We start from the raw sequence: 19,196 nt of genomic DNA on the forward strand, positions 1-19,196 counted from the left end.
ACTACTGCCTGACCAATGTTCACTTAAGCATATAACAGAAACTTCCTTCAGATCAACAGACCAGAGTATTTCAAATTTGCTAATTTTATTCGGAAATCATACTACATTCTGATGAAAGAATATAAATTTTGTACTTTTGTCAAGTCCAGGCAATATGTAATTGACCACTTACTTCCTTTTTCGCCCACCCATTTTCAAAATGATGTCTGCTTGGGCTTTGTTTTCACCCCCTTCATGCCATATTAGTTTCCCTTATTTCTAATGTTGTTGCACACACCTCTTACATTCTACTGACAGTTACAGATCTCAGTCTATTTAACAGTGCCAATATAAATCCTTTGTATTGTCAACACAGCAAGGTACAAATTTCTAATGAAACATTTGCTGAATTTGAATGGCAGGAAAGGGAACATTTCATTCTTGGAAAGAACTGAATATTTAAGATGGGATGCAAGGAATCTTCAGACAGATTCACAGGTATAACCAGAATTTGCATTTTAGTCATCGCCCAGTATATAGTTACACTGTCAGTGTGTTTCTATACAATCTATGCTCTGGTGTACAGTAAAATTTGCATTTTCGAAAAGATTCTTAGACAGTGGTTAAGTCATTCCCCATAACATGCTGGAGGCATTAATCGAATAAACCAGGAGGGCCTCTGTGAAGTCTGAAAAATGACAGGGTGTACTGAAAAATTAAGGTTTGTGTGCAACCATGGCGTGTGTGTGAATGAATCTATCACTAACAGCATTGTCTGTGAAAGTTAAGGGTCTGAGTTGGAATAGTGACCCAGTGCACAGTTTTTATATGCCAGAAAGTTTCATTTCTGTATACACTCTTCTTTAGAGTGGAAGATTGATTGTACAATAACAATCCTGTATCTTGACCTCCAGCGTTACTTAACTGATTATTTTCCTTATTCATCATGTCACAGGGTGGCACAGATTTGGTACATTCTGTCTACCAGCCCTTTTCAACCAATGTGATTTAGTCTTCTTCCAGGTGCCTTGACATGAACAGCACTGGACAATGATAAAATTCTCTCTGCCACACTGTGTTGTGGCCATGCTTCACTTTCATTCATTGTTTTCAACAGAAACAGCCTGCTAAGCTTGACAACACAGAAGGTGCCAACTCCTCCTCTGCCACCTAATTAAAGTCAAGTTCATCCCCTCCACACTTCCCTTACCCCACTATTACAGATCCCCCCCCCATTTCCCTGTGCAGAAGCATCTTTCGACATGGCATGCATTACAATACAGATTTAATGCAATTTTATGGTACTGACCTTCATCAAGTATGTTGTGGAGTTGATAACTGAAGCAAAAAAGGAGAGTATTCTGGTGAAACGTTAGCATATGTCTGCCCAGTTCACTCCGAAGCAATGATATTGTCACATTAGGTGTCTCCACTGACAGCTCAAAACGTGCCAAAGGCTCCAACCTGAGGAAAAGTTAGTTATCACCTGAACTGAAAGCAGTACCAAATCATACAGTACAACATATTAATTATTTAAAATCAAAACAAATACATTTGCATGTCTCTTCGCCATACTCCATTTATTCCTGTTTCACCAACTGGGAAACAGAAATACACTATTAAATAATTTAGGAGTAAAGGAGACCACTCACCACATAGCAGAAGTGTTGTGTCACGCCTATGACACAAAACAGAAAGAAAACTTGCTATCTTTCAGAATAAATGCTTTGTCGAGCTACAGTACGTACGTGTGCGTGCGCGCACACACACGCACACACACATGCACGCACACACGTACGCCCGCAAGCGCGCGCGCGCGCACACACACACACACACACACACACACACACACACACACACACACACACACACACACACATTGTGCTGACTTCACATTCAATATTGGAATTGCAGTTTGGCAGGTGGACTGGGGTGGGGGTTGTATCAGGTGGGAAGGGTGAGAAAGAAGTTGGAAGCAGGAGGAGGGGTTAGGGATGGGTGGGTAATGGCAGCTTACCAGTGAGTTATGGATAAGGGAAGCTGGTAGGTACATGGACTAGGTAATGCGACACTTGGTCACCAGAGCCGCTGAAGTCCAGCATGATAAAGATGACATGGACGTGTGGACTGGGAAGGGGGAACAGGACAGTGGAGGGTAAAACTGTTGGTGGAGGGTGTGAAGACAGTGGAGATGGATGCCAGGAGGATTGTGGGAGTGAAGGATGTGTTATAAGGAAATTTCCCATCTATGTAGCTCAGAAAATCTGGTGCTGGAGGGAAGGATTCAGATGCCGTGGGTTGTGAAATAGACACTGAACTTTGGCTTGTTGTGCTCAGCAGCATGTTGTGCCACTGGGCTGTTCTTGGCTACAGTTTCGTGGTGGCCATTCATTCTGGTGAACAACTGGTTGGCAGTTATAACCACATAAAATGTCATGCAGAAATTGTGGCACAGCTGGTATATTACACCCCTGCATCTGATGGATTAGGGGTACCTGTGGCAGGACTGGAGTAAGATGTGCTGGCTGGGTGAATAGGTCTTCCACAGGGGTAAGTCATTCCTTTTAAGATGATTCTTGTGGATGATAGGAGGATTAGGAGTGTGTCGGTATATGTCAAGGGAAATTCTTTGTGGGCTAGGTTTGGGGGCAGTGATTGTCTGTTAAGGCGTTTGTGAGACCTTGAGTATACTGGGTAAGGAAATCTCATCACTGCAGATATGACGTCTACAGGAGACCAGGGTAAAAAGGTGTGTTTGATATGTACAGAGGTATATAAGTGACCATCAGAGTGTGGGGAGGTCTACATTCAGGAAGGTAGCACATTGGGTTGAGGAGGATCAGGTGAAGAAGGTGGGAGAAGTTGTTGAAGTTATGGAGGAATGGGACAGGGTGTCTGGCCCTAGGTCCGGCTCATGAAGATGTCATCAAAGAATGTGAACCAGACAAGCAGTTTCAGGTTTTTGAACGATAGGAAGGTTTCCTCTAGGTGACCCATACACTGGTTTCCAAAGGAGGCTCTTGTGGGTACCCATAGTTGCGCCAGAGATTTGTTTCTATGCATTCCCCTCTAAGGAGAAGTAGTTGTTGTAGTAGTAGCAGTGGCAGTAGTAGTAGTAGTAGTAGTAGTAGTAGTAGCAGCAGTAGCAGCATTATTCATCCGTAGGTCTCTTTTTACAAGGATACATGTTAAAGTATTTACAAGTTTAGACCAATTTAAAATGAACTAATTCGTATACATATATATTTACAGACTTCTAGTTAGACAAAAAAATTAAGATTTACTCCTGGTATTTACAAATAACTTATTAGATAATGTAATGCCACACTGTTCACTAATATTACCTCACAATCAGTCACTGCACACAATATACACACATTGTTTCGTAACACTTCACTCATTACACACACACACACACACACACACACACACACACACACACACACAGTGGTGAATTCTGTAACGTAACTTCCCATTTGCTATCCTGAAAAACTGAGTCAGCTTCCCTCCATAACGAGTGAGATGTTGAGCTCAGCAAAAGGAAGAGGTGTTAGTACTGAGCTATGCATAGCTTGGGGGTAAGTATTTCTAGAAAGGAAAAAAGACGGAAAAAACATAAAGTGAAGGTGTTGTGTGGAATGTTAGATGCTTTATAATAATAATAATAATAATAATAATAATAATAATAATAATAATAATAATTATTATTATTATTATTTGTACAACATTTTTATCAAACCCCTACTCTGTTTTATCTAAGTAATCCTTCAACATATATAATGTACTGCATAACAGGTACTTTTTAACTGTCTTTTTAAATAAGTGTATTTTTGCAGTTTCTTTATCTCTTTTAGTAATTTATTGTACAGTTTTATTCCTTGGTAGAAAACACTGTTTTGAGTTTTATGTTTATTTTTTCGTGGTAGATGTAAGTATATCTCTTGTTGCATGGTCATTAACAGAGCTGTTTGTGCAGTAATTATCAATGTTATTTTTGATGTGTATAACTGATTGGTATATGTATTCACCTGGAGCAGATAAAATCCCCAGTGTTTTGAACAGATCTTTACAATGAGCTCTACTAGTATTTTTGGTTATTATTCTTATGGCTCTTTTCTGGAGTTTGAAAATTGTGTTCATATTTTGCGCATTTGTTCACCAAAAAGAATGACATAGCTAAGAACTAAGTGTACATATGAATAATATGAAACTAAGAGACACAACATGTTACACACTGATGATAGGATTCTAAGGGCAACATGTTGATGACATTCTGTTTGGAAGTACCTTTGTGTGTCCACACCACTTCAACTGAGAATCAATATTCACTCCTTAAAATTTTGCATCTTTATCAAGGGCATCAAGCACAACTTTTGTGAATTCTACTACAGCTGACTCTGTATTTTTTGCCGCTTCGGAAACCAAACTGTGATTCACTTAAAAGATTGTATTTATTCAGGTAATTCATTAATATGTCTTTCATAATTGCTTGTATTATTTTTGAGAATGCTGACAGCAGGGGCCGGTAATTTTCTGTCTTCTGCATTACCTTTCTTAAGCAAAGGTACAACTCCTGCCTGTTTTAACTGCTCTGGAAATGCCCCTGATGTGAAGGAGTCATTTATTATATTTGTTAAGGGGCCTTGTATAATCCCTATGCATTGTTTCAGTACACACATTGGTACTTCATCTAAACCTACTGACTTATTATTTTCAAGTTTTTGAACAGTTTTATTGACTTCATTCTCTGTGGTTGGAAGTAACATCATTGTATTTAGTGCAACATTATTTACAAGTGTTATATTTGCTTTGGAGAATTTTTGCTGTAACATCTCTGAAGTACTTGAAAAATGCTTGTTTACATACCGTATTTACTCGAATCTAAGCCGCACTTTTTTTCCGGTTTTTGTAATCCGAAAAATCACCTGCGGCTTAGAATCGAGTGCAAAGTAAGTGGAAGTTCTGAAAAATGTTGGTAGGTGCCGCCAGAACTAACTTCTGCCGTTGAATACATGTAGCGCTACACAGGCATGCTTTGCAGGCACAAAGATAAATACTGGCGCCAAAACCTCTGCGTCAGTAAATAATTTTTTTTTTTTAAAAAAGGTGTAAGACGAGCTTTTTTCTCCGCCCCCGAGTTTCGACCACTGCATTTTCATACATTATCCAACGAAGTAAATACAAATTCCGTGTTGTTCATCTTCGAATGTAGCAGCATTTCAATGTACTACGAAAATCCGACTGGCAAGACTATTTGGGATGTTTGTCAATATGGCCAATTCTACATTCTGAATTTTTTCCTACATGTGAGAAGAGATGGTTGCTAATAGGAACTTTTATGAATTGCGAATCACGTGCAGTATTTTCTTCAACATAAGAATAATACGGATATAAACATTTTGCCATGTATTCTTTCGTGTTTGCTGCCATCTCATTTAAATCCTGTCTTCCTAATAACCTACGAAACTAGTGTGAGACAGCAGCAAACGTGGAAGAATATACATATCATGTCATGTTTATATTCGTATTATTCTGATGCCTAATAGTGATACATTCAGAAATGAAGCACAGCAATTGACTAGATTTTTAAATCTAAGACGACTAATTTCTGTGCAGAATGTAATGTACAAAAGAGGCGTCTGCAAAGATTTTCAGACGGAGAAAAATTTTAGCTAAACTGTCGTTCAGAACATCTATCATACGCAGTCTATTATTTGGTTCTTGTTGATCATTATCAAAGAAAACAGCAGTATAGTTAACAACAAATAGCAGTCTCTTGCCATTGTTTCGCTAATGAGACAATTCCTTTCTTTTTTTTATTGTAAGCGGCGGTAGCGCGCACCTTAGCAAGCCATGCCGCGAGCGGCGACAGGCCGTAAACACTTACTATCAGAATGCGACAAACAACACATGACACAGTACAATAATGCATTTTCAGCCTAGAGTGACGTAAACACCTATAACAAAGAGAACGGCACTTATCAGATCAAAGAAAAATAAGCAACCCATTCAAACCAGACGAAGCACGCCTGACGCATAGCAATGGCTACCTGGTAAAGCTTAACTGCTAAGCTTACGACTCGAACCAAACTACTGTAGCTGTATCGTCATTTATTCTACCTAAATTGTGTCTCATATTACAGTAGACCAACTTTGTTTCGATTTGGAGGTGCGGCCTAAAACGTTTCTCTCCCCTTGAATTTCGAGTCTCAAATTTCAGGTGCGGCTTAGATTCGGGAAATTTGTTTTCCTTGATTTCGAGTCTCATTTTTCAGGTGCAGCTTCGATTCGAGTAAATACGGTAGTTTGCTACGTGTTGTGGATCATTTATTACCTTATCCCACTCCCTTAACAGTATTTTATTCTGCGATTGTTTGCCTCTCCCAGTTTCCTTCTTTATAACATCCCAGACTGCTTTGCTTTTATTCTCTGTATTATATATTATTTTTGTCATTAAACGACTTTTTTGCAGCAGTCAGCACCTTCCTATAGATCTTTTTGTATCTATGATAGAAATTTAAGAATTCTGTATCATTGCGAATCTTTTTCATGGAACTGAAGTATTTAAGTGTTTGGGAGGACTTCTTAATAACTGTTGTTATCCATCTGTTTTTGTGAGATAATACAGACATGCATACTTTTGGAAATGCCTTTTCAAAGTTCAATTACAACAATGTGGAGAATTTTGTATTCATATTGGTTTCCTTATACACTTCCTCCTAGCTTTGTATTTCTAGTTCTTTTGAAAAATCTTTTATTTTGATATCTGATAGATGTTGTTTGTAGGCTTGTAGTTTAGGAAATGATTCAATGCCTGATTTTACTGCTGTTATTTGACAGAGATGGTCTGATAGTCCGACATCTTTTACAGCTACATCACATTTTTCCCTGTCCATATTTGTGACCACATGGTCAATTACTGATGCAGTCATTGCAGTAAACCTTGTTGCACTATTGACCAGTAGGGGCATGCCAAAACTTTGAAGGATGTTTATGAAGGTGCTGCTGGATTCATTTATGATATTAGTGTTGATGTTAATGTCCACACACAGAATTATGTTGGCCTTTGTACTTGAGACTTTATCTAGAACTTCTATTAAGTTATTGAAAAAAGTGTCCACACTACCACTGGGAGACCTATACACACACACACAAAATGATTAAATTCTTGGTGATATCAAGACCTGTTAATTCAATAGCTGATATTTCAAAGTGTTTGTCTTCACTTACTGTACAGTGTTCCTTTTCTGATATAAATGCACGACACTCCACCCCTTGAAGTAGTTCTGTAGTAGGAGTTTGCCCTTTCATACAATGATAATACTAATGTTGGATTTCTGTGTCTCTACACCAGTGCTCAGTAATACAAACTACTGTGCAGTTCAAAGATTGGAGCTCAACTTCTAATAGTTGTATTTTATTTTCTAATGATTGCATATTTTGATGGAGGATTGTTAAGTCTGTGAAATGCCCCATGTTACTCTTTCCAGTGGTTTGTTTTTCTTTGACACATCTGGTGTGTGTGATATTTGAAGTGTTAAAATCTGTCTTGTGAGTGATTGTTTCAGTATTTTTTAAACTGCTGGAGATACTCTTAGGCAGAGGATCCTGTTGTCTGGATTTATCCTAAAAATGTGGGAGCGGACATAGTTGCTCAGGACAGGGTGTATACGTGGAGTACAATTTCCCAGTGCTTTAGAAAACGAAACTCAGGGAAAGAGACATATTTTGGAAATGTCTTTGATATGCAGCAACATATACAGTGCGTATTTTCGTATTACAAAAGTATACATTGGAATCCACCAAACACTGCATGTTACTTTCCGAATCATTGAAATCGAGAAATTGATGTGCTTTTGTAACCCATTCGTAGCTCATGTCATGTGACGTCGCCAGCTGATGACAGCGGATATTCAGAGCATAGGACACGTGATGTAGTCAGCCAACAGCAACATCACTGTTAAGTAGCACGAACACACAAACAGGGAAAGTTAATACTTTAAATCAATATACATAGTGTTGCTACGAGAAAAGCAAAGGTTTCACATAAAATATTGGTCTCAAGGTGCAAGAGAAGCTAAGTTTCGCATATATTGTTGACCTTTTTTGCGCATGTTACACTTTAAGATATATCGCACATATGTGCCAGTAAAATTCGAAATTCTTCTAAATGGCTCGTCATCAAAGAGTTGATTTTTAAATGAGAGTCAAACGCTCTGTGATTTAATAAATTCATGGTACATTCTTGCACATACTTCAACTTACGTAAAAGGATATTTACTTTGAAAGTAACGCTTTTCAAACCACTATTCACAATATTTTCCTGCGACCTGTTAGAAATTGGTTCGTTTCAGCAGTTGCCAGAGAGCGCAGATAACAGACGACACCGTGCTTGGGTAGCTATCATAACGTAGGAAACCAGTATGTACATACGAGTAAAACATTGAAAGATCATACATTATGTCATAAAAGAAACAAGACATCGGAGGATACTGCAAGAGCATCGGAATTTCGTGAACCATATTAAAATTTGCACATTTAAAGTGCATACTTAAAGGGCAAATTCGTATGTGCAGGTTCCCAATGAAGTAGACCTCGACCTGATATTAAGCTTTTCAGTGTGGTTTTTGGGATGTAAATTTTCTTGGAGTACCAGTACTGTACAATATCATGTTCGGTTCTCTATTATGGCACAATGCCATACGTGCTAGAAAATGAAAACGTGCACTTGAAATGCAGCGAACAGTTGAAACTAGCCAGTACTGTGGAATTAAACATTTCATTTCAAATACATTGACTGCCTCTGCGGAAAAGGTTAACAAAAGTCAAATTTCTTTAGCAAACAGACAAAAATAACTTCATTGTTCCGTAAGGCGATTAATGCTTGACTGTCAGAAAGGTGAAAATAAAATAAAATCTGAAACTAATGACATATTTCAGCCTTCCATAATGATGTGAATGTGTTTTAATTCACCTGTAGTGCCAGGCCACAGATATCCATTTTGTTTTCATTTAACGAGAAAGTAAACGAAGGGGAAACAGCAAAATCACTAAATGTAAACATGGGTCACATGGAGACTACCCACTATAACTCAGACTGCTCTGCGCATCAGCCCTGGATCTACGACATTTATGAACCAGGTCAATACTAAAAATATCAAATTTTCAAAATATGTTCATCTTTTAGCTCACATCTTTCTGAAAAGTCTGAAACTTAAAACATATGTATTCGAGGAAATGTAAGACGTATTATTTGGTCTTACGTATGCCAAAGTGCAGTGCCACACCTCTTCATAAAGCATTTTTCTACCGCGCGGCAAAACTATATTCAGGAGAGTGGAAATTGGAATATCCTGTGGTGCCTCTCCTGCTCCCAGTCGACCGGTTTGACAGCCTGCCCCTCTTAAAAAAAATCTTGCTATTAATAGCGGATGGGATTATTTGTAATCAAGAGAACAAGAACTCTTCAGAAAATCTGAACTCTTTATTGCCTATTAGTTAATAGCGAGCTGTTTTGTGTGACATAAAATTAAATATAGGATATATAAAACCAATACTGACAAGATTAAATATAAAAACAATGATGAGGTGACTTACCGAACAAAAACGCTGGCAGGTCGATAGACACAAACAAACAATGATGGTGCTATAGTCAGTTCAGCTTCATTGATAGATTTCCTTACATGCAAATTCTTTTTATCTGAACTGTTTTTGCTAGGCACTTGACATTCATTTAAAGTGCCTCACTGTTCTGCATTATGTCACAACTTCTTTAAACCTCATTTTATATTCCTTGGCTCCAACATCATCTGCCACAGTTGCCTCTCTTGTCATTTTAACTTTGTGAAAGCCACAAAGATCCTTGAAGTGATCAAACCTACCTGAGCTGGCCAGGAACAGTGCTGGCTCCAGAGGGAAGTATGTGTTGTTGGTTGTGATGCATTTTTTCGTTCTTCCCATTGCTTCCCAGTGAGATTTGGTTACTCTAGTCACACTTAAGTCATTTGAAGGTTGAGCAGTTTTTTGAATTGATTCCGTATTATGGTGATTACTGTTCACACTGGATTCACTAAGTCTCAAAGCACGCTGTATGACAATAATATGCTCATCCTTCCCTCCCCATGATTCATCAGTCTGCCGACTGGTTTGATGCAGCCCATCACAAATTCCCCTCATGTGCCAACCTGAATGACAGTAAAAATCAAACACAGAACTTGTAATTAAGCAGAAAAGGTCACAACACAAAATATGCCAGAGTGTTTACTTACTCAACCTGTTATAATACCTCCGTGCTCATGATGAAAAAGTACACAAGATTTCTGAATGAATTAGAAGTAGACTTTTGAATGCATGCATAGTGTATGTGATGTCTCTGTCAGGAGAATCCTCATCACATCTAGAAATAAACTTTCCGCAGACAAAAGGGGACGGGGCTATACGAGCTGAGCGAGTAAAGCCGAACGGACGAATGCCAATCACTGTCTGATTATGTGGTTGATTGGGTTTGCGAACGATGAGCGTTCTTATAATTACTAGCGAAATCCATAGATTCAGACTACCAGAATGGAAATAAATGACTGACAGGAATAACAGGTGAGAAAGATTACGTATTATCTTCTCGGTGTATCCAAGAAAACGATATTTTTACGGAAAAATTTTGGCCAGATCGCTACACTAGTAAGGACCAGTAGTACAGTCCCTGGCTAGCAGCTGTGTAAGTTCTGTTCTGGAAGTAATGCGGAAAACATGTTGTTCGAACATGTAATAGCGCCTAACTGGAAAATAATCGCGGGACAACTAAACCTGTGATTCTAGCAGGGTTAGTGAAGTTAATCGGCGAACAAATGTTGACAGTGGCAGCAATAGCTACAGAATTTGTGATGACAAGATTGTTTGTTAGAATGAGGAAGGAGAAGAAACCGGGACATCACACAAATTATGGAAGAATAAGACGATTCCAAATTTATATAAGAATTTCGTAATACTACTTTTCGATCTCGTGCTTGAGAAGCGGGTGCGTATGAATGAAATGTGAAACTGTTTCCTAACATAAAGCTTTTTGCTTGTGGTAGGCCTAATAGGCATTTGATATTGGTACTTCGTGAATTATATTCTGTCGTGTTATAAAAATGGCCATTTGTGCCAAAACAGTCTCGTTTATTTGGTGTGTGTTACAAACCTGCTGCAATATTAGAAAGGCCTATTTTGTTTTATCTAGCAGACAGTGACAAAATAGGTGTAATCAGTCTTGGGTATTATTTGTATTAACAGCTTTTTCAGTATTAGATAATGACATTTCGATTTTTCATGTAGCAAAACGTTTGACGAACTTTAATGAGGTAATAGATTCTTTCACAGAAAGGAAAGCACGCCATGTAAAGCTGTAGCAAGATTAGAGGGAAAAAATGCTAAGAGCTAAGGTTTGAAGAAATGTGTAATTTCTTGCTTATCTCTTGTCAGTATTGATATAATGGAAGGAAACATTCCACGTGGGAAAAATTAAATATAAAAACAAAGATGAGATGACTTACCGAACAAAAACGCTGGAAACTACTGGCAAAAACAGAAAGAGGAAAATAAGACGACAGAAAAGATTTCGAAATGCAACAGTGACAATAACAAACGTAATTGTTGGATTAAGGGAAACATTATGTACACTAGTAAGCTGATATTAAGCAACAAGGGTTGTAATAAATTAAGCTGTGCTTTTATCATTAAGTGCACATGCAGGTGGTCTTTTTTTTTTGGGGGGGGGGGGGGGGGGGAGGGGGGGGGGGCTTGCAGCAGACACCAGAGCTCTATTTGTTGCAGCATTCTGTCACAGTCGATAGCCAGTCACTTTCTCTTTCAGTAAAAAGGTGACTCCAAAACAAAGTACCCTTGGGATAACTTTAGTCGGGATTGAATGAGGCAGGTTTGCTTTCAGAGTCAACTCCTCTGTAGCCATTTGATATGTGTGGATGACATCGCATTGCTCCTTCTGAAGAAAATGACCCACAATCGCATGAAATCTTTTACAAACAGCAATAGTGGAAAATTACTTGCCTGAAGCCATTTTCCATATTAACAAAATTTCATTAATGCTTAGTATTATACATGTTGTACCATGTATATGTTTATATCACAGGGACAGAGACCTACAGATAGACTGTCTTAGACAATTTCAGTATTTTGTATACCCTCCTCTGGAAAATATGCAGTTCTGAAAACATTTATGGAGGCAGTCATAGAGGTGCTGGATTCGATCTTGAGAGATAATGTTTAGAGTTCCACACTACTTCCATTTGTTGTCACAACTGGTCAATAAAGTCTGGACCTACTTCTACTCTAATGTATTATGCACATGTTCAAAGGGGAACATATCCGGTAACTGGGCTATGATCTTCAAACAGGGCATTTGGTAGCAAGATAAGTATGTGTCTGGGCATTGTTCTGTTTGAGTAGACATCTTTCGGATGCTGTTAGAATGGCAACAGAATGAGGTGGATGATGTTTTGCTTATGTCCTTCATTCCTCTCTGTGCCATTGGTAAATACTGGTTGTGTACATTCATAGAAATTTATGGCATTCCACACCATTAGCAAGTCAGTATCTTGCACACTCTAGTTGCCACCACATATCTAGATTACATCAGATTCAGAAACGATTACCAATGATGCCAAACACAACTTCACAATGTTTTATTGCTTCAACAGCATGGCTAAATACACTCCTGGAAATTGAAATAAGAACACCGTGAATTCATTGTCCCAGGAAGGGGAAACTTTATTGACACATTCCTGGGGTCAGATACATCACATGATCACACTGACAGAACCACAGGCACATAGACACAGGCAACAGAGCATGCACAATGTCGGCACTAGTACAGTGTATATCCACCTTTCGCAGCAATGCAGGCTGCTATTCTCCCATGGAGACGATCGTAGAGATGCTGGATGTAGTCCTGTGGAACGGCTTGCCATGCCATTTCCACCTGGCGCCTCAGTTGGACCAGCGTTCGTGCTGGACGTACAGACCGCGTGAGACGACGCTTCATCCAGTCCCAAACATGTTCAATGGGGGACAGATCCGGAGGTCTTGCTGGCCAGGGTAGTTGACTTACACCTTCTAGAGCACGTTGGGTGGCACGGGATACATGCGGACGTGCATTGTCCTGTTGGAACAGCAAGTTCCCTTGCCGGTCTAGGAATGGTAGAACGATGGGTTCGATGACGGTTTGGATGTACCGTGCACTATTCAGTGTCCCCTCGACGATCACCAGTGGTGTACGGCCAGTGTAGGAGATCGCTCCCCACACCATGATGCCGGGTGTTGGCCCTGTGTGCCTCGGTCGTATGCAGTCCTGATTGTGGCGCTCACCTGCACGGCGCCAAACACGCATACGACCATCATTGGCACCAAGGCAGAAGCGACTCTCATCGCTGAAGACGACACGTCTCCATTCGTCCCTCCATTCACGCCTGTCGCGACACCACTGGTGGCGGGCTGCACGATGTTGGGGCGTGAGCGGAAGACGGCCTAACGGTGTGCGGGACCGTAGCCCAGCTTCATGGAGACGGTTGCGAATGGTCCTCGCCGATACCCCAGGAGCAACAGTGTCCCTAATTTGCTGGGAAGTGGCGGTGCGGTCCCCTACGGCACTGCGTAGGATCCTACGGTCTTGGCGTGCATCCGTGCGTCGCTGCGGTCCGGTCCCAGGTCGACGGGCACGTGCACCTTCCGCCGACCACTGGCGACAACATCGATGTACTGTGGAGACCTCACACCCCACGTGTTGAGCAATTCGGCGGTACGTCCACCCGGCCTCCCGCATGCCCACTATACGCCCTCGCTCAAAGTCCGTCAACTGCACATACGGTTCACGTCCACGCTGTCGCGGCATGCTACCAGTGTTAAAGACTGCGATGGAGCTCCGTATGCCACGGCACACTGGCTGACACTGACGGCGGCGGTGCACAAATGCTGCGCAGCTAGCGCCATTCGACGGCCAACACCGCGGTTCCTGGTGTGTCCGCTGTGCCGTGCGTGTGATCATTGCTTGTACAGCCCTCTCGCAGTGTCCGGAGCAAGTATGGTGGGTCTGACACACCGGTGTCAATGTGTTCTTTTTTCCATTTCCAGGAGTGTATAATTCCAAGATGAGAACCCACTTTTTCACCAAATTAAGCTGTTAAGGGGTCAGAATTATCATACATGGTCCCTATTCCATCAACAGAATGGTACTTTAAATTACTGTCTTTATTACCTTCTGTTAGAGTCCCATGTAAATATGATATGTCTATGTCACTTCTTACTTTCTATTTGATTATATCATGTCATGCTGTTGAAGCAATAATGGCCTGCGGAATATCAGACCAGCTGTGTGGCTGGATTGAAGAGTTTTTAGCAAACAGAACACAGCATGTTGTTATCAATGGAGAGACGTCTACAAATGTTAAAGTAACCTCTGGCGTGCCACAGGGGAGTGTTATGGGACCATTGCTTTTCACAATATATATAAATGACCTAGTAGATAGTGTCGGAAGTTCCATGCGGCTTTTCGCGGATGATGCTGTAGTATACAGAGAAGTTGCAGCATTAGAAAATTGTAGCGAAATGCAGGAAGATCTGCAGCGGATAGGCACTTTGTGCAGGGAGTGGAAACTGTCCCTTAACATAGACAAATGTAATGTATTGCGAATACATAGAAAGAAGGATCCTTTATTGTATGATTATATGATAGCGGAACAAACACTGGTAGCAGTTACTTCTGTAAAATATCTGGGAGTATGCGTGCGGAACGATTTGAAGTGGAACGATAATATAAAATTAATTGTTGGTAAGGCGGGTACCAGGTTGAGATTCATTGGGAGAGTGCTTAGAAAATGTAGTCCATCAACAAAGGAGGTGGCTTACAAAACACTTGTTCGACCTATACTTGAGTATTGCTCATCAGTGTGGGATCCGTACCAGATCGGTTTGACGGAGGAGATAGAGAAGATCCAAAGAAGAGCGGCGCGTTTCATCACTGGGTTATTTGGTAACCGTGATAGCGTTACGAAGATGTTTAGCAAACTCAAGTGGCAGACTCTGCAAGAGAGGCGCTCTGCATCGCGGTGTAGCTTGCTCGCCAGGTTTCGAGAGGGTGAGTTTCTGGATGAGGTATCGAATATATTGCTTCCCGCTACTTATACCTCCCGAGGAGATCACGAATGTAAAATTAGAGAGATTAGAGTGCGCACGGAGGCTTTCAGACAGTCGTTCTTCCCGCGAACCATACGCGACTGGAACAGGAAAGGGAGGTAATGACAGTGGCACGTAAAGTGCCCTCCGCCACACACCGTTGGGTGGCTTGCGGAGTATAAATGTAGATGTAGATGTAGAAGACATAAAAACTGTATTTTAATTGCAACTGTTTCTTTTGTGGAAGTTGTACAAACAACCTGGGGAAAATTGTGAGCATGCAACACAACTATCTACATTCACAGCAATCTATTTGGTGGAGATATAGGAAATCAATAATTAGTTGATTCTACCATACAACGGAAATGATGTTACCAAACAAAAAGATATCGTGTTCAATGATAGAATTTATGTATGTTATCATCCTTGTCTAAAAGGTGCAGACATTTACAACTTACAGATTACATGAAGAAACATAGATTTATTAACATCCCTGACGTTTCTTCTTCGCGATGGGATCTGTGGAACATAATGAATGAATGAAATCTAGTCAAAGTGGAGTGAACATTGATTTAAAGGTCTGCTAGATTATGAATAAGGAGTGCTGATTATAAATCTGAATGTACATAAGTCTATGATGGCAACACATTACTATTAACAATTTCAACTTATTAAACACACAATATTTAGATGCAGAAAACTTATCAATTTCTAATAATTACAAACACCAACAAAAAAATTGATTAATTTTTGTTAGGTAATAGCAAAATCTGATTTTTTTTTTCTTTGACACCGCACTATATCTGCCCCCAGTATTATTTTCTATCATGTGCAGAAAACATCTGTTTTTGGAACAAAAAATAATATTTCAGTATGAACAAAGGCTTTGTAAAGTACAAACATAAAAACACTTGTTATATTACATTGGAACTTTGTGTCCACTGCCTTACATTACATTCTTCTCCTCTTATTAAAGGATCTGATACAGCTATTTTTCTATTGAAGTGCCCACTGTATGTCTCAATGAAGTATTTGCCTATCATTTTGGTATTCCAGTGGTCCTGATACCATATTTCCTTCACTTTGGTGTCTTCATGAAAGCATTCACATCATTCCTCATTAATGTCACCTGATCATTCAGAGGAAAAACCCAGGTGATTACTTAAAAACTGAATATTGAAGCACATTAAAAGAGTCCAACTTGTTAAACTTTCCCAAAATTTTGGGTAAAAAAATCCCTCCCCCCCCCCCCCCCCCCCACACACACACCACACACACACACACACACACACACACACACACACACACACACACACACAAGAATTTAATATCAACTTCATTTAAATGCTAGCCAAGCTTCCCTCCAAGCAAATTTTTTTTAAATTCATAGTTGGAATTAAGTGTAATTTTTAAATATCAGGTCCAAAAAACAAGCCTTCTTTCAGTCTTCCGTCTGACAGATGAGGAAAAATCTTGAGAGCATATGAAATACTCTCTCTCTCTCTTTTGTAAGGCTTTTATAAACTGTATAGCAGTGACATCTTTTTGTGTACTTTTTCATCATGAGCACAGAGGTATTATAAAAGGTTGAGTGAGTAAACACTCTGGCATATTTTGTGTTGTGATCTTTTCTGCTTATTTACGAGTTCTGTGTTTGATTTTTACTGTCATTTATTCTTATTGATTTGTAACTTTTGCTACTGGTTATAAGTAATTCTGTACATACTGTTAACTACATACTGTTTTTTACGTTAATAATTTAGAGGACACAACTGTTTCATAACGCCCAGCTTAATGCGAAGAGGTAGCAATTGAATTTTTTTTTGGATCCATGAGGCTCTTAAGCATGAAAAGAAGAGGCAAAATAGCTTTTCATAGCAATCACGACACAAACTAACTGGTAAAACTGCTTCCACTAAAATTTTGATCTTATGTTATCATTAATTGAAATAGTTTATGAAATATACATCAATAAATTTGCTAAAAATGCAATTGTTAAATACTGAGTGTTAATTGGAAGGAAATATGTGTTTTATGGATTTTTTGTCACAACACCAGGATTAAGCACATTAAAAGTCGCTTTTATTAAAAAGGTGTTCACATTGTTGGATTGTGTTATGACTAAAGACTACAATGGCTTATTTTACGAGTAAAAATATAAATGTAGCTGTTAACAGAAAAATACACTTACGATCTGAAATAGTCCACTGTTAACTCTCCCCTGTTGCTATAGCTTTTTGATCCTACAGAGATGTACACTGGTGGTGGAATAAGACTGTCACTTTTCCGCTTCCTCTTAACCTACAATTAATAAAGAGAACAAAAAATTAGTCTTGATGTATTACAAAACACACAAACATGTACAGACACCAAGCTACAAGTAGAATAGCTAAAAATTTGCACATATACAGATGCACACACATACTATTATATAACACTGAAAGCAAGTTAGTCCATCTTATTTGTCTGTCTCTCTCGCTCTCTCTCTCTCTCTCTCTCTCTTTTTTGTTTAGTAACTGACATTGTGAGGAAAGATACATATCTTTTCATCTAACACCACAGAACAATAATCAGCCTTTGCTAGAGAGCAAATACCTCACTAACTCCTACCACTCCATTTCCTCTTTCGCAAACAGTTACAAGGTTCTGGAAATGCACCAGCTACATTTATTCTTAGGTGGTCCAGATTGTGATTTCCTGATCACTCTCACAATGTATGCCGATTTAATTCTGATCAACAGGGTACATGTATCTTATATACGTATAATGAAAAATGAGAAAAGTAACTGGAAGGACACCAAAAACACAACCTAATATTAACTGGAGGCACAAAGAAGAAATACACATTTATTTTGTGAAATTGTAAGCACCAGTCAGAAATACAAAGAATATTCTGGAACATACCTCTTTTCTAAACTTTAGCCTGTACCACATTTCATTTGACCTTTTTTTTTCTACTCCCAAGCAATTTTACACTGCAATCACCTCCTAACATTTTTTGTGCTAATACCATCATTTAACTTTATCTGGAATAAAATCTTCCTACTGAGTAATGCCAACAATCACTGTCATGAAAACACTTTTGCATATCAGACAGTTAACTTAAACAGAAAAGATGTAGACAGTTTATCTGCCAGGTGATTTTAGAATGATAAACATCGTCAATTAAGTGAACAACTCCTTGACGCAAGTTAAAATGATTAACTGACTTACACAAATATCCACATTTAGAGATTTGTGAAACAAGTTACTGATAGGGAAAAGAATAGAGAGAAAGCATAAAAAAATGGGAAAAGATAAAAGCAGACCACAAATAAAAACAAGGACACTCTCACAACTCTTCTGTAAGAAACACAGACTTATTATAAGGTAGTAATCAAAAGACAAAAATTTGCCTGTTCCATATATGTGTGAAAACAGTGGCAACGCGAAGGAGCAAGAGGAATCAGAACATGAATTACAGACTATATTTTATCGGCCGATAGATTTATTTTATCTCAAACAATAGTATGTGTGATTATCTTCATATGTCCATTGAGCATTCAGTATTAAGGAATACATGTAGCTTAACGAAAGGATTGGATGTCATTAGAATAAAAAATGACAGTGATAGTAACTTGATTATTACGGGGCACTCTGAAATTTGCTTTTATGATTCAACTTTGATGGTTTCTCACAACCTCACGTTGCATAGCTCAGTGTGAGCAAAGAGGACATACTGATACAGGATCAAAAATTGTGCATGATACAAAGGTCACAAAGGCCAGCACTTACGACGTAACTGTAGATTATATAATCACCGGTGGCTTGATACAATACGTTAGCATTTGGGTTTGGTAGAGGAATGGTACTTGTGTGTGTGTTACAGGCTCCTGAGGGGCAGAAGTGATAGTGTGCAATGAAAGGAGCAATTAACAAGTTGCCAAGCAGTAAGCAACATACTGCGGCTTTGCACCACTGCTGAGTTACATCCAGAAGACTTCCTAACAATAAGCATGGAGCAAGATAATGATGTTTATGATGCAGGTAAAAAATAAAATGTTAAAATTGTG

General features: G+C 39.2%; 1 protein-coding gene across 3 annotated transcripts in view; it reads right to left on the minus strand.

Moving 5' to 3' along the window:
• The window catches only part of LOC124612406 (centromere protein I-like), a 367,802-nt gene that overhangs the window by 206,785 nt on the left and 141,821 nt on the right, over positions 1 to 19,196 (minus strand). For all 3 annotated transcript variants that reach the window (XM_047140617.1, XM_047140609.1, XM_047140600.1), the window contains exons 8-9: positions 17,336 to 17,445; positions 1,289 to 1,443 (exon numbers count right to left, since the gene is read on the minus strand). In XM_047140617.1, coding sequence (XP_046996573.1) covers positions 1,289 to 1,443; positions 17,336 to 17,445 — 265 coding nt within the window. The remainder of the gene's footprint in view (positions 1 to 1,288; positions 1,444 to 17,335; positions 17,446 to 19,196) is intronic.

Source organism: Schistocerca americana, chromosome 1, assembly GCF_021461395.2.
Source record: "Schistocerca americana isolate TAMUIC-IGC-003095 chromosome 1, iqSchAmer2.1, whole genome shotgun sequence".
Lineage (NCBI taxonomy): Eukaryota > Metazoa > Arthropoda > Insecta > Orthoptera > Acrididae > Schistocerca > Schistocerca americana.